Source organism: Lipotes vexillifer, unplaced genomic scaffold (genome assembly GCF_000442215.2).
Source record: "Lipotes vexillifer unplaced genomic scaffold, Lipotes_vexillifer_v1.1 scaffold168, whole genome shotgun sequence".
In the NCBI taxonomy this organism is placed as follows: Eukaryota; Metazoa; Chordata; class Mammalia; order Artiodactyla; family Lipotidae; genus Lipotes; species Lipotes vexillifer.
In genome coordinates, this window is record NW_006773947.1 from 4,281,206 (window position 1) to 4,297,670 (window position 16,465).

At 41.2% G+C, this 16,465-nt stretch overlaps 1 protein-coding gene across 3 annotated transcripts in view; it reads left to right on the forward strand.

The window, feature by feature from the left end:
• Positions 1-10,467: 10,467 nt before the first annotated feature.
• USP14 (ubiquitin specific peptidase 14) overlaps positions 10,468-16,465 on the forward strand; it is a 48,851-nt gene continuing 42,853 nt past the window's right edge. For 2 of the 3 annotated variants that reach the window (XM_007448615.1, XM_007448613.1), the window contains exons 1-2: positions 10,468-10,700; positions 15,552-15,697. In XM_007448615.1, the coding sequence (XP_007448677.1) occupies positions 10,685-10,700; positions 15,552-15,697 (162 nt within the window). In that variant the 5' untranslated portion in view covers positions 10,468-10,684. The remainder of the gene's footprint in view (positions 10,701-15,551; positions 15,698-16,465) is intronic. The other variant, XM_007448614.1, reaches the window with a different exon arrangement.

A 16,465-nucleotide genomic window follows, 5' to 3' on the forward strand; every position in this document is an offset into this window, starting at 1 on the left:
GACTCCATAGCAGCCTCTCTCAGGAACATCACTGACCATGATGGCAAAGAAAAAGAGAACATGGTGACCCATGAGCTAAATCTTAATGCTTTGGCCTAGATGCAACACGTGTCACTCTCATTAGTATCTCATGGCCAAAGTAAGTCATAGGCCAAACCTGCCATCAAGGAGAGGAGGACACATAATCATATGATTGGGAAGGACAGGAAGTTGGGGGAACAATAATGTTTCCTACCACAATTATTTCCTTTTTCTTTGACCAACAAATCAAGGCTTTTACACATGAGCACCTCAATACCCCATTTTACTGAAAGAAAAGTGGTATGATTTTTATCTGTTTCTGCCAATTTAATGTAATCTTTTCCATTTTCCCCCTCCAAGCTATATTTCTTAGAGTGACAGAATTTTAATGTTGGAAGTGATTTTAGAGATAGTCCAACTCAAGCTACTTATTGTATCAATACTCAGGGAGGAAATTGTAACATGTCCATGTCCTAGATTGCAATTAGACACAAAACAGGATAGAACCCATGTCTCCCAGCTCATAGTTGAATGCTGCTTCTACCACATATAGTTTCATTTCCAAACCTGAGTTATTAAAATGATATGCTTTTTAATAGAGTACATGTTATTCAATACACGAACATGATTACAGAAAACATTTAAATGTAGGAAAAAATGTGAAGATGGAACACATGTTTGGATATCACTTTACAACATATGCTTTTGTATACAAAATCTCTTGGTTGCAAATGTAAAACCCAACTCAAACTGACTAAAGAAGAGGAAATTTATTGACTCGTGCAATTATAAAGTTTAGGAGAAAAGTTGACTCTGAGCTTGAATCCAGGGGCTCGAATGATGTTGTCAGGATCCTTGTATCTCCAGCTGTGTCCTCTGGGTTGGCCTCCTCACATAGTCTCGTCACTGAAACACCAGGCTTACATTCTAGAAATGTAGCAATCTCAGCCAAAAGCCTAATCATTCCTAGGATCTGGGGAAATCTTCTCACTGCTTGCTTTATATGTCTATCCTTGAGCCTATTCCTGTGGGCAGAGGGTGTTACCAAACCAAACTTGGGTCCCCTTGCCCCATACACAGCAAAGCCAATCTACTGACACAGGGTTGTAATGAAGGAAAGTACAACAGTTATTGCAGGGCCAAGCAAGGAGAACAGGCAGGTCATGCTCAAAAGCCCCGAACTTCTGATGGCTTTCAGGGAAGGGACTTTAAAGACAAAGTGAGGGAGAGAGTCTCAGGGTATGTAATCGGCTTGTGCACAATTCTCTGATGGGTTGATGGTGAGGTAACAGGGTGATGTTTGGGGAATCTCCATCAACCTTCTGGTTCTAATTGGTCTGGGGTCGGCATGCAGTTAACTTCCTCCACCTGGAGAGGGTTTTAGTATCTGCAAAACAAATCAAGGATATGGCTCAGGATATTGTCTAGGGCCCTTGAGGAGGAACTAAAGGTCCTTGACTTTGTTTTATAGCTAAATTATTATTATTTTGTCTTGCGTGGCTGTTTTCCTACGTTTCTCCATTTTCTCACTTCTCTGATTAAATTTGCTCTTTGGAACTCGTGGAAGACCTAGGAGGCTAAAGATCCGGACGCGCAGGCTCAGCGGCCATGGCTCACGGGCCCAGCCGCTCCGCGGCATGTGGGATCCTCCCGAAACGGGGCACGAACCCGCGTCTCCTGCATCGGCAGGCGGACTCTCAAGCACTGCGCCACCAGGGAAGCCCAGGAGGCTAAAGATTTTTAACAAATGAGGTGGGGGACGTAGTGGGGGACCTGTCCCCAGGAAGCCCTTGCAGGGTCCTGCTTGGCTTCAAGGGAAGCAGTGTTCTGATTGGTTACATGTGAGGTCAGACCCACACAAACCTTGTACATTGAGAGAGGAGGAGGAAGGGTTGGTTTGCAAAGGGAAAATCAGGCTGCTCTTATGCAAAAACGCAAAAGGCAAAAGCAACAGATGTTCTTTATAGCTGCTGGTTGCTCTGGTTCTCTATAGGGAAAACCTGGAAATTTTGGCAAATTTTATAATCTTTAAAAAACTGAATAACAACCAGAAAATGGATTTGATAAATAGGTGTATGGTGAAAAATAACATGGGAGTAATTACTATAAGAAATTTTAGCATACACATGGTCAACTTTTTTGTGGAATCAAAGGAATCTGAATGTGAGGATAAGAAGTAAATTGGGAATCAAAATACATGTGATTAAAAGACTTTCTTTGGGAAGTGGCTGCATTTTTTTTCCCTCCTGTTTCCCTCCCAAACACACTACCCACCACCAATTTTTGTTAAAATGTGTGTGGGTTTCTAGGAGGAAAGAAATTTCTAGTTTTGTTGCTATGGCTCTCGGGTGAGTTGCCAGGAGGAAAACAACACCGCTGCTATTTTTTTGACAGAGCATTCTGTGGCACTGAGAGCTCACTTGAGAGCACATGAGCAAGCAGATTTTAAACCAATATTTCTGCTACTACCACCCAGTTCTCCATTTAAATTTTCTGCTTCAGTGTTCCAAAAATGTTGCTCCAAATTACATGATATGCAAATTATCCTTTTTCTCATTGTAGGAAAAAAAAATTAGAGAACATTAATGTGGTCTTTCTGTCTTGACTGAAAGGGATCCCTATAAAAGAATTCTTGATGTAGGTTAGATCTTCACTTTGGAGTAAGAGATTACATGGAAGAAATTTCAGTATTACTCTTCTTGTTTGTGATGACTAGAGACTTTAAGAAGATAGAAAACCCCACTTAGCTAAGACTAAACTTTTTATCCTGGCACGCAGGCTCTCTCTAATTGCGTCCCATATCACCCACCCTACATTATCTATTGCCACAGTCCTGCACATGTGTCCTCTGCACTATTCTATCTAGTCTCCTTCCTGTCCTCCACATGCATAGTTATTACTTATTTTAATAATTTTTTCCTACATTTTCTGATAGATTATGAGCTCCTGCAATGTAGGTCCATGAGTCGACAATAAATAATTGTTGAATTAATGAATTTGATTGCTATGATGTTTTGCTTTTTCTGTCTCTCTAAAACCTTCCTGCCCCCAACTGCCTCCCATTTGCTTCAGTTTCTTTCTACTCTGAATTCCTATCAACAACACCCAAAATCCACTCTTCAGCAAATATATCAGATACCCTCCGTGCTGGGTCTTGGCCCTGATAGAGACTACATTTCCCAGACTTCCACGCAGCTTGACTATATAATTGTTTTCCCTAGCGAAATGTGAATGGACGTGGTTTGTGCACATCCCTCCCCTTACTCTTGCTTAAAAGGAAATTGCTGCCCTGTACTTTCCCCCATTAGATTCTTCCTGTGTGCTGTAAACCCAAATGTGTCTGCAACCCATCTTCGACCAAATAGAAAAAGACAGGTTCTTTACTGCTTTGCTGCTCAAAAGAGTGATTTCTTGAGAGCTTGTTAGTATCTTAGACTTCATCCAAGACCTACTGAATTAGAATCTGCATTTTAACAAGATCCCAGGTGATTCACATTCACATTAAACTTTGAGAAGCTCTGCTTTAGGGGCTGGCAGAGGAACTTTATGGAAAGAATGTTGGTCTTTGATGAAGACCTCGTGAAGCAGGAGCAATTGCTCCTCCCATATCTATATGATTTGGGAATATATATATGTTATATATTTATATATATTATATATAAATAATTTGAATATGAATATACATGTTTTCAAATTATTTGAGGCTGGGCTTTTTCCCTCCAAATGTTTATAATTTAGTAGAGGGGAAAAGATAAAGGAATATTAAAATTATAGATGCTATAAGAAAGTGTACTGCATATTTGCTGGTTTTCTTCTTGGGGTGGGGAAAGCTTGTGGTAGACAGTGTAATGCCCCCCCAAGATGTCTGTGTCCTAATTTCCTAAACCTGTGAATACGTTACTTTACATGCCAAAAGGGACTTTGCAGATATGATTACTCTAGGGACGTTAAATGAAATTATCCTGGGTTACCCAGGTGAGGCCAATGTAACCTCAAGGGTCTTTATAAAGAGGGAGGCAGAGGATCTGAGTCAGAAGAGTTGCTGGGAGGATGGAAGCTGAGGTTGGAGTGATGCCTTTGTGGAGCGGGGCCATGAGACAAGGAATGCAGGCAGCCTCTAGAACCTGGGAAAGGTAAGGAATGGATTCTTCCCTAGAGCCTCCAGAAAGAGTGCAGTCTTGCTAATACCATAAGGTTAGGACTGTTCTTGGACTTCTTCTGTCTGCCAGAACTGTTAAGATGATAAATTTGTGTTCTGGGATTTTCTTGGTTTTTTGTTTGGTTTTTTGTTGTTGTTGTTTTGTTTGTTTTGTTTTAAGCTACTAAATGTGTGGTAATTTGTTACAGCAGTGATAGGAAATAAATACATAGCTCTTTGGTTTTGGGCAGCCCATGCTCCACACCCTGATGTGTCTGGGAAGTGGAGCCGGGCATTCTTTTCCTCGTCCTTGGTCAATTATATGTTCTTGCTCAGGACATGGAATTTTGAGAGAGTGAGGTAGACTTGGAATTAGAAATTAGTAATGGAGGTGGTGGCATCAGTGGCCAGACTATTTCTGTGACATGACCTGGCCTATGTTTCCCGCTGCCCATGTCACTGGGTTCCTATCCATTAGCTAGACCTGTTTCACAGGTTTTCCTATTCATTCTGTCAGTTTACCCTGTCTTACCAATTAACTCCTTCTCTCAGGTTTCTATTGTTTACAGCCAAGAGCTCTGATGAATTCAGAGAGCCATATAGTTAATGTGTGCATATTTCAATATTCCTAGTAGATTCTCAGTCTTAGGAGGGGAGAGCCTTTGTTTCATTCATTGTACCCACGGTTTCTACAGTAGTGTCTTGCACTCAATACATACTTGTTGAATAAAAGGAGCAAACAACTACTATGCTGCTACTTGAAAGACAGGGGTAATTATAGAAGTAGGCTTGAAGTTTATATGAAGGAGTTAGAATTAAATGGAGACTTGAAAGATGCATAGGATTTCTGTTGGCCAGATAAGGAGGGGCCATTCTAAGCAATAAACCATAGGTGGTTCACCAGCTAAAAACCTTTTTGGTATTTGGCCACCTTTTAGAGACCTTGTTTATTTATTTATAAACATGCAGGTTAAGATATTACCAATATATTCATTATTTAAAGAAGTCAATCTTAAGCAGAAGATTCTCTCCAGTAGACACCTGTAGACCAGGGCTTAGCAACGTATTAGACATGGGGCGAGGTTGCTGCTATCTAAAACTTGCTGACATCCAGGGAGACCAGCCATGCAAATTTCCTTTTATGCTTCCTTTCAGTGCTAGCACTGTTCCACATCCTCACTGTGCCCCATTTGTCTTAAATTCAAATTCCCAGATCCCCCAATGAGGCTAGAAGTTAGTTGTACCAAAAGTTGGGGGGTGTGTATGTTGAAAACAAAGTTAGTCTAGAAGACTCCCTGGTCATGTATACAACGAGTAAGCTCAAAATAGTTTTCTCTCACATTCCAGTTCTCACAGCATCAAATAATTCCAGAGTACCTGCCAGTTAGCCACAATTCCTGTTTATAGTTTGGTCGAGGGAATACAGACGTTAAAGAAATAGACATGATGAAAGTTACTAAAGGGAAAGCACAGGGTGCGATGAGAGACAGTGTATGATAAGCACTGGCATCCTTCCATCTTTAGGCCTCCCTTACTGTCAACTTCACAGGGCAGCAAAGAGTTTCCCACTGAGGACCTATCCAGTATATTTTTAAAGATATATTTTATAGACCTATATTACTGAACATTTGGAAAATAGAGAATAAAGCTACCCATAGTCCTCTACTCGAGCCACACCCTACAAAATCCCTCTCAAGTTTGTTTGTTTGTTTGTTTTTGTTTTTTTTGCTGTACACGGGCCTCTCACCGTTGTGGCCTCTCCCGTTGCGGAGCGCAGGCTCAGCGGCCACGGCTCACGGGCCCAGCCGCTCCACGGCATGTGGGATTTTCCCGGACCGGGGCACGAACCCGTGTCCCCTTCATCGGCAGGCGGACTCTCAACAACTGTGCCACCAGGGAAACCCCCCTCTCAAGTTTTTATTGTGTAATCTGTAATAGCTATCATTTGTTGTACACTATGTGCAATGCACTGTGCTAATCTTCTATACAGGATCTTATTTCATCCTCGCAACAATCCTATAATGTAGACATTTTATCTCCATTTTATATATCAGGAAACTGAGGCTCAGAGGTTACCTAGCTAGTAATGAGATTCAAAACAAGTCTGAATCACAAACCAAATCCAACAACACATGGAAAGGATCATACCCCCAATCAAGCTGGATTCATCCCAGGGTCACAGGGATGGTTCAGTATACACAAATCAATCAATGAGTTACAGCACATCAACAAAAGAAAATACAAAAACCACATGATCATCTCAATAGATGCAGAAAAAGCATTTGATAAAAATTCAACATCCATTCATGATTAAAAACTCACCAAATTTGGTATAGAGGGAACAAATCTCAGTATAATAAAAGCTATTTATGACAAACTCACAGCCAACAAAATACTCAACAGTGAAAAGCTGAAAGCCTTCCTGCTAAATTCTGGGACAAGACAAGGATGCCTACTCTCACCACTTCTTTTATTCAACATAGTATTGGAAATCCTAGGCACAGCAAACCGAGAAGAAAAAGAAATAAAAGGCATCCAATAGAAAGAAAGGTAAAATTGTCATTATATGCAGATGACATGATACTCTATACAGAAAACCCTAAAGATTCCACACAAAACTATTAGAAATGATAAATGAATTCAGCAAGGTAGCAGGATACAAGATTAACATACAGAAATCTTTTGCATTTCTTTACACTAACAAATATCGAAAGAAAAAGTAAAAAAAAAAAATTGCTTTTTAAAATCACCAGATACTATAAAACTCCTAAAGGAAGGCATAGGCAGAATGCTCTTTGATGTAAATGGCAGCAATAGTTTTTTGGATCTGTCTCCTAGAGTAATGGAAATAAATGAGACTTAATTAAGCTTAAAAGCTTTTGCACAGCAAAGGAAACCACAAACAAACCACAAAGAAAACCTACAGAATGGGAGAAAATATTTGCAAATGATGTTACCGACAAGGGATTAATTTCCAGATTACACAAACAGCTCATACAGCTCAATATCAAAAATACAATTCAATCAAAAAATGGGCAAAAGACCTAAATAGACATTTCTCCAAAGAAGACATACAGATGGCCATCAAACACATGAAAGAATGCTCAACATCATTAATCATTAGAGAAATGCCAATCAAAACTACAATGAGATATCATCTCACACCAGTCAGAATGGCCATCATCAAAAAATCTAGAAACAATAAATGCTGGAGAGGGTATGGAGAAAAGGGAACACTCTTGCACTGTGGCTGGGAATGTGAATTGGTACAGCCACTATGGAGAACAGTATGGAGGTTCCTTAAAAAACTACAAATAGAACTACCATATGACCCAGCAATCCCACTACTGGGCATATACCCTGAGAAAACCAAAATTCAAAAAGAGTCATGTACCAAAATGTTCATTGCAGCTCTATTTACAATAGCCCAGAGATGGAAACAACCTAAGTGTCCATCATTGGATGAATGGATAAAGAAGATGTGGCACATATATACAATGGAATATTACTCAGCCATAAAAAGAAACGAAATTGAGCTATTTGTAATGAGGTGGATAGACCTAGAGTCTGTCATACAGAGTGAAGTAAGTCAGAAAGAGACAAATACCGTATGCTAACACATATATATGGAATTTAAGAAAAAAAAATGTCATGAAGAACCTAGGGGTAAGACAGGAATAAAGACACAGACCTACTGGAGAACGGACTTGAGGATATGGGGAGGGGGAAGGGTGAGCTGTGACAGGGCGGAAGAGAGGCGTGGACATATATACACTAACAAACGTAAGGTAGATAGCTAGTGGGAAGCAGCACGCATGGCACAGGGATATTGGCTCTGTGCTTTGTGACCGCCTGGAGGGGTGGGATAGGGAGGGTGGGGGGAGGGAGACGCAAGAGGGAAGAGATATGGGAACATATGTATATGTATAACTGAATCACTTTGTTATAAAGCAGAAACCAACACACCATTGTAAAGCAATTATACCCCAAAAAAGATGTTAAAAAAAAAAAAAACTACAATGAGGTATTCACTCATGATGCTCAGAATGGCCATCATCAAAAATTCTGCTAAAGAGGGTGTAAAGGAAAGAGAACCCTCCTGCACTGTTGGTGGGAGTGTAAATTGGTGCAGTCTATGGAGAACAGTATGGAGGTTCCTTAAAAAGCTAAAAATAGACTTACTATATGATCATGCAATCCCACTCCTGGGCATATATCTGGAGAAAAAAGATAATACATGCACCATGTTCATAGCAGCACTATTTACAATAGCCAAGACATGGTAGCAACCTATATATCCATCAACGGATGAATGGATAAAGAAGATGTGGTATACATATACAATGAAATACTACTCAGCCATAAAATAGAATGAAATAATGCCATTTGCAGCAACATGGATGAACCTAGAGATTATTATACTAAGTGAAGTAAGTCAGAGAAAGACAAATATATGATATCACTTATAAGTGGAATCTTTAAAAATGATACAAGTGAACTTACTTACAAAACAGAAATAGACTCAGACAGAAAACAAATATATGGTTACCAAAGGGGAAAGTGGGGGGAGGGAAAAATTAGGAGTTTGAGATGAATAGATACTACTATTCATAAAATAAACAATAAGGACTCACCGTATAGTACAGAGAAGTATATTCAATACCTTGTAATCTACACTGGAAAAGAATCTGAAAAAGTATATATATATTCTGAATATATATATAATATAAAATATATAGAATCACTTTTCTGTACACCTGAAACTAACATAACTTTTATTTTTTAATATTTATTTATTTATTTATGGCTGCGTTGGGCCTTCGCTGCTGCACGCGGTCTTTTTCTAGTTGCGGCGAGTGGGGGCTACTCTTTGTTGCAGTGCGCAGGCTTCTCACTGTGGTGGCTTGTCTCTGTTGCAGAGCACAGGCTCTAGGCATGTGGGCTCAGTAGTTGTGGCACACTGGCTTAGTTGCTCTGCGGCATGTGGGATCTTCCCACAACAGGGATCGAACCCATGTTCCCTGCATTGTTAGGCAGATTCTTAATCACTGCGCCACCAGGGAAGTCCCTAACACAACTTTTAAATCAACTATACTTCAATTTAAAAAAGAAGTCTGGGGTGGGATAGGGAGGGTGGGATAGGGAGGGAGATGCAAGAGGGAAGAGATATGGGGACATATGTATATGCATAACTGATTCACTTTGTTATAAAGCAGAAACTGACACACCATTGTAAAGCAATTATACTCTAATAAAGTATAAATTTTTTTAAGTTAAAAATTTTTTTTAAAAGTCACTGAACAATGGTTTTATGTACTGCATAAATCCGATATACTCTTTCCACTTAATATTACACATATTACTTTAAATAACGTTCTGCATATCTTTGTGTTATTTTGATCACATTTTGGATCATATTTTTATGATAGGCCTTGAATAATGAAGGGTGAAGGGTGAGTAAGACTCCTGATGTAAACTGATAAAACTCACTCTCCTATGGGCTGCACTGTTTTAAAATATGGACAATTTAATTTTGAAATAGGGACGGTTTCAACTCCTCGTTTGCAGTATAGGTGATCATTATAAAACCTCTATATTAGGCAAGAAAGCACCTCAATTTTAATTTCCACGTTTTCGGAATTCCTTCGTTCATTTACAGGTTCTATTTCCTTTCTAACTCATCTAGAAAAGTTTTAAACTGATGTCAGCCGTGACAATTTAGAGTTTGAAAAAGGCCTCAGAAACCTTCCAGTCTAGCTTCCTCACTTACGAGGCTGAGGAAACAGGTCCAAGACAATTAAGTGGAGGGCTGCACGTAACTTCCACGGGGAAGTCAAGGGCGCTGTATCTACTCCTTTACTAGAGCCAACCTAGGGTCCGAACAGGTGTTAGAAACAGCAGTAATACATTACAACCAAGACAGACCTATCTCTGAAATATTCAGATCATTTTGATGTTTATTTTTGTTGCAAAATCCTGAATGGGAGGCCTAGACATTTTCATTAATAAGTAGACCAAGTTGAGGGGCGGAGCAAGGCTCTTCTCCAGCCTACATTAACAGAGAGAATAAAACCCCAGGTCGTACTGCCCCACCGTTTGGAAACAGGGGTGAGCGACCTCCTAAGAGGCTGCGGCTGGGATACCAGGTTCCCGCTATGTCTGCAGCCGGGCGGGACGGGGCGGGGCTGGGAGCCGGGGGGCGCAGACGGGGTGCAGTGCGCAGGCGCGCACCTGTGAGGCGCAGGGGCGCCGGGCGCCCGGCCGCTCCCACCTCGCTTGTCTCTCTACCCGCAGGCCCCGCCTCGCCGCCTCCCCTCAGTCGCCCCGTGGCTCGGCCGGCGGGCGGCGTGTTGCTGCGTCATCGCCAGTGGCCGGTTTGAATGAGGCTCTTGTCGCACAGTGTCTGCCGCCACTACCGCGCCTCCGCCTCGGCCGCCGCCACAGCTTCTTCGCGGCCCTTTCCTTTCGCCGCTCTTGCCAGGCCCAGCCTTCCTGCGCCGCCGCCGCCTCCTAGCGCGCCCTGCCATGCCTCTCTACTCCGGTGAGCGCCCTCCTCATCTCGTGCTCCGCAGTCCCGCCCGGGGCTAGGCCTCTGTGTAGGCCTGGCCTGCAGGGCGGGTGCCCCGCTGAGCACGGGGCGGGGATTCCGCGGCGTGGAGGGGACCCGGGCCCCTTTCTCTCTCCCTGCGAGTTCCGAGCCGTGCTCCTCCTGGGCCGCCGGGTGGGTGGGGTGGGAGCCGAAGGGGTGGTGGGGAAGCAGCGAGCGTCCGCCCCTCCGAGTGGTGACTCTGCAGAATAGTTCTGTCTCTGTCCTCACGTGCGGGGTAGGGTGAGGTTGTGTCCCGGGGCAGCAGGGACCAGGCTGGAGGTGCAGTGGCATTTCCTGAACCTCTTCAGTGGTAGCCGTAGCCGTGGAAGGGAGCGGCCAGGAGGGGAAGCCTCGGTAAGGGAGTGATGGAGGGACCAGAGATGTGAGGTTAAGCCTTCCTTCCTTCCTCGTTCTGGGGGTTTTCCTCTATAGCCTCCCTTCGCTTACCCCTTGCTAACACCACCCCGTTTGTACCAATTTCATTTTTATCCCGAGGCAGATTGCGAGCTTTTTGCTTCATTTTCATTTCGTCAAACACTGTTTTGTGTTTCTATGTCCGAAGCACAGTGTTAGCTTTGAGAGGTAAAGGAATACAAATGGTCGCGGGTATCATTTCCTTTTGATTGGCGTTTGACAGGGTTTTTTTGCGTGATGGCAGTCCAAGGTGTTGGCCAAGGATCATGTTTTTACTGAGTTAATGGACCTTGCTGTCTCCTAGTGTAATTCAAAATGGCCCCTAAAGTGTATGTGGTGGCTCCAGTTGGCTATGGATGTGTGATTCATTGGCCATCCTTGACACTCTATCATAATTCCTTTATTGAAGATTCAGCGTTTTCAAAGAATGACATCAAACAAAAGAATAATGTTTAAACTCGACATGGATTCTTAATGTTCTAGAATCTTGAATGCTTTAATAATGATTTTTTGTTTTTTTTTTGGGTGAAGTATAAAAGAATAGCTTTATTGCTTTGCCAGGCAAAGGGGGCCACAGCAGGCTAGTGCCCTCAAAACTGTGTGTCCCCAAATGCTTTAATAATGATTGCTCAACCTCTTTTTCTGAGGCCACAACAATGGAACAGTAGAATGGTACTTGAAATATTGTTTATGCAATATAGATTTTAAGTGGCATTAATTAAGTAATGGCGGTAAATAGCTGTGTATGCTAATACTTAAACACACACAGGTAGTTTGTTCCCCTCAAAAAATGCCTGTACTCACCAAACTTTCTATCTTAGAAATTGAGTTCCATCTTAAATATTTAATCAGATCTTTTCCTCATTTCCAAAATGAGGGAATTGAAGTAGATTTCTAAGGCTTCTTCCTTTGACATCTCCATATTGAGAATCTGTATTTTCAGATTCTGCAAAAAGCCCTGTATTAAAACAAGAACATCTTAAGTACTGTCATAAGTTTTGATAGAAAATTAAACGTCCAGATACTTACGTGTTTAAGAAGAAGTGCTGTAAAAATTAGCGAACACTTTTTTGTCTGGTACGAAGCTAATTTTTTTTTTTTTTTGCGGTACGCGGGCCTCTCACTGTTGTGGCCTCTCCCGTTGCGGAGCACAGGCTCCGGACGCACAGGCTCAGCCACTCCGCGGCATGTGGGATCTTCCCGGACCGGGGCACGAACCCATGTCCCCTGCATCGGCAGGCGGACTCTCAACCACTGCACCACCAGGGAAGCCCAAAGCTAATGTTTTTTATACATGTTGCTTTGTTTTAATTTTCAACGTAGTCCCATGGTACTAGTATAATTCTCCTTTATGGCAGTGGTCCTCAACCTTTTTGGCACCAGAGACCAGTCGTGGAAGACAGTTTTTCCACAGTCCCGGGGAGGGGTTGGGGGGAAATGGTTTCGGGATGATTCAAGCACGTTACGTTTATTGTGCACTTTATTTCTATTATTACTACATTGTAATATATAATGAAATAATTATACAACTCTCCATAATGCAGAATCAGTGGGAGCCCTGAGCTTGTTTTCACTTCCCACTCACTGATAGGGTTTTGATATGAGTCTGCAAGCAATTAATTTATTATGATCTCTGTGCAGTCAGATCTGTCTGCTAATGATAATCTGTATTTGCAGCCGCTCCCCAGCGCTAGCATCACTGCCTCAGCTCCACCTCAGATCATCAGGCATTAGATTCTCATAAGGAGCGTGCAACCTAGACCCCTTGCATGCGCAGTTCGCTGTAGGGTTTGTGCTCCTATGAGAATCTAATGCTGCCGCTGATCTGACGGGAGGTGGAGCTCAGGCGGTAACGCAAGTCGTGGGGAGCGGCTGTAAATACAGATGAAGCTTCTTTCCCTCGCCTGCTGCTCACCTCCTGCTGTGCGGCCGGGTTCCTAACAGGCCATGATGTGGTATGATCCGTGGCCCTGGGGTTGGGAACCCCTGGTTTATGGGTAAGCAAAAAGTTTAACTTGCCCATGGTGACACAGCTAAATAAATTTCAGATAGAGTTGTCTTCATTATTTCTAATACTGTTTTGATTTAGTCCTCTCTCTGTTGTTTGTACTATTGTTATATGTTTCTGGTTTGTCTCAATGATTGTAGTCGTTCCCCCTTAAAACCAGTATTTTCTCTGCTGCTGCTAGAGTGTTCTAATGTTCAAACCAGACCAAAGTGGCCTTTATGAAAACCTTTCAGGGGCTGCACATTTTGTACAACCTAAAGCCTGTATGTTTTAACATGACTTATGTTATCTTCCCTGACTTGATCTTTAGTCAGTTTCTCCTTTTTCAGCTGCTTCCCCTTCACTCTGGGAATTACTTGTATCTCAGAGGACACCATGCTGCTTTATGCTTTTGAGTGTCTTTTCCAGGAATGCTTTTATTCTTATTCTCTGGCTAACACCTGAGTTTTTCTTTGAGACTCAAAGTTGATAGTGGTAACTCACAGTTAACACTTTCTCCAGAGAATCCTTCCTCCCTCATGAAGCATTCCACTGTGCTCCTCTAGCATTTGTAATATTTATATTGTATTGTTAATTATTTTAACCTTTTTCCCTCTCTCCTTTATTAAACTGAGTTCACAGAGAGTCTCCCTAATCCTTGTTACTGGGCTTATCATTGAATGAACGCTAACACGTTAATTGAACTAGTGAAAGAATAGGGATTTGGAGTCAGGGTCACTTTTTTATATTCTGATTTTAGTAATCAGAGAAATTAGACAACTGTTAATTATGGGATTCTCATTTAATTATGAGAATTCTCATTCTCATTCTCATTTTGAGTAGGTATAAAGTTTTCAGTGGAAAAAACTATGTACATCCTTGAGTTTGTTTGTTGTTTGTTTGTTTGTTTTTGGCTGTGCTGTATGGCTTGTGGGATCTTAGTTCCCTGACCAGGGATTGAAACCGGGCTCTGGGCAGTGAAAGCATGGAGTCCTAACCACTGGACCGCCACGGAATTCCCTAGTTTGTTTATGTTAACATATTTCAAAAGTTAACTATTTTATGAGATTGAAATTTTTTTATTGTGGTAAAATATATGTAACATAAAGTGTAGTTTTAAACAGTTTTAAGTGCACAGTTTTTAACATTGAGTACATTCACATCGCTGTGCAGCCGTCATCACCACCTACCTCTAGAAGTTCTTCCCGTTCCTAAAATGAAACTCTGTACCCCTGTTTCCATTTCCCCCAGCCTCCAGGCAACCCCTATTCTTCTTTCTGTCTCTAGGAATTTGACCACTCTAGGTACCTCTCATAAGTAGAATCATACAGTATTTGTCCTTTTGTGACTGGCTTGTGTCACTTAGCATAATGTCTCCAAGGTTCATCCATGTGGTAGAATGTGTCAGAATTTCATTATTTTTTTAAGGCTGATTAATGTCCATTTTATGTCTATACCACTGTTGATGGGCACTTGGGTTGCTCCCATTTCTAGGCTATTGTGAAATAATGCTGCTAGGAACATGGGTATACAAATATCAGTTTGATTCCCTGGTTGCCATACTTTTGGGTATATACCTAGAAATGGAATTGCTGGATCACATAGTAGTAATTCTATGCCTGATTTTTGAGGAACCACCATACTTTCTGTCACAGTGGCTGTACTATTTTTATATTCCCAGAGCAATGCACAAGCGTTCCAGTTTCCCCACATCCTTGCCAACACTTGTTATTTTCTATGGTTTTGTTGTAGCCATCTGAATGGCTGTGAAGTAGGATTTTTATAATTTTTAATAATTTAGCTATATTTTTGGATTCTTCTTAATAGTTGACCACCTCTTGCTCAGGAGGCAGACCTTTCAGTTCTTCTACACCTTTCTTCCTATAATTCAGGGTCTATATTCCTTAACCTGTTTTCAGTGTGCTTTATTTTCCCAAGAATATTTTTTCTTCTCAAAATATTCTAGCCTTTCTTTCCCCTTTCTACTTCAGCAGTATGTAATATTCAACTGATTTTAATAATTGTTTAAATAAACACAGTCTGAAGTCTGTGAACTTTATTCTGGGAAGTGTTTCAGTGTGGTCATATTTTGCAGATATTATTGGAGTAGGATTCAGAAGCCCTGAATATTTACTGACTAGGTTTGTGACATTAATCAATCAGCTTCTTTTAAGTCTCAATTTCCTTATTTATCAAATGAGAAGTTGGGTTAGATCCAGTTAAATTTTATCCAAGATCTATTGCATTCACTTCACTCCTGATTTGGTAGGCCTTAGGTGTGTAAAAAGATTAATGACATAGTTTGGCTTTTAAGAACTAGCCTAATAGTTCCCTAAGGATCTTCTAAATCTTAAGTCTTGTTATTTTGTAAATTAAAAAAAAAAATTGTGGTTTGTTTGCAGTTACTGTGAAATGGGGAAAGGAGAAATTTGAAGGTGTAGAACTGAATACTGATGAACCTCCGATGGTGTTCAAGGCTCAGCTTTTTGCACTGACTGGAGTCCAGCCAGCCAGACAGAAGGTTATGGTGAAAGGAGGAACATTGAAGGTAAAATTTAGTCCAGATTTTCATTATGTACTAGTGAAAATAACTAGCACCAGAAAATGTAACATTTAAGGTATTTTTTATTTGGTGAGAGTATATAGTCTATAGTATTAAAACTCTTATTCATGTTAGTTTAAGGAAGGAACATTGTAGCCTTTTCAAAACACTATTATTAAGCATCATTAAAATTTTTATTTTAAAATGCATTTTATCAGTGATTATCTCTGGGGGTCAGGGGACTGGGGCACTTTCCATTTATCTGTGTTTGAATTTTTATTTATGAGTGTGTGTTAAAAGTATTTCATTTTGTATAGACTAAAAAAGTCTATTTGTATTTCCTTAGTAATTTTCAGTTATGGGGTTAGAAATTTTATCTCTGTTAAAAAATATGGAACAGTATGGTAAATTTATTTTTTAAAGGCTACTACACAGTGTGTTTTTTTTTATATACATGAGAATGTACCAAATTTACTAAGGCCCTGGTTCTGGAATACTGGAAAACTGTTAATTTTTCCTTTGGCCTTTCTTGCATCCTACCATTAAAAGGAGCCCCTTTCTCTTAGAAGTAATCACTACCTAACACCTGCCTGGAGATGGGAGAAAAGAAATTTTTGTTTAAAAGAGAGGGAATTTAGGGCTTCCCTGGTGGCGCAGTGATTGAGTGTCCGCCTGCTGATGCAGGGGACGTGGGTTCGTGCCCTGGTCCGGGAAGATCCCACATGCCACGGAGCGGCTGGGCCTGTGAGCCATGGCCGCTGAGCCTGAGCGTCT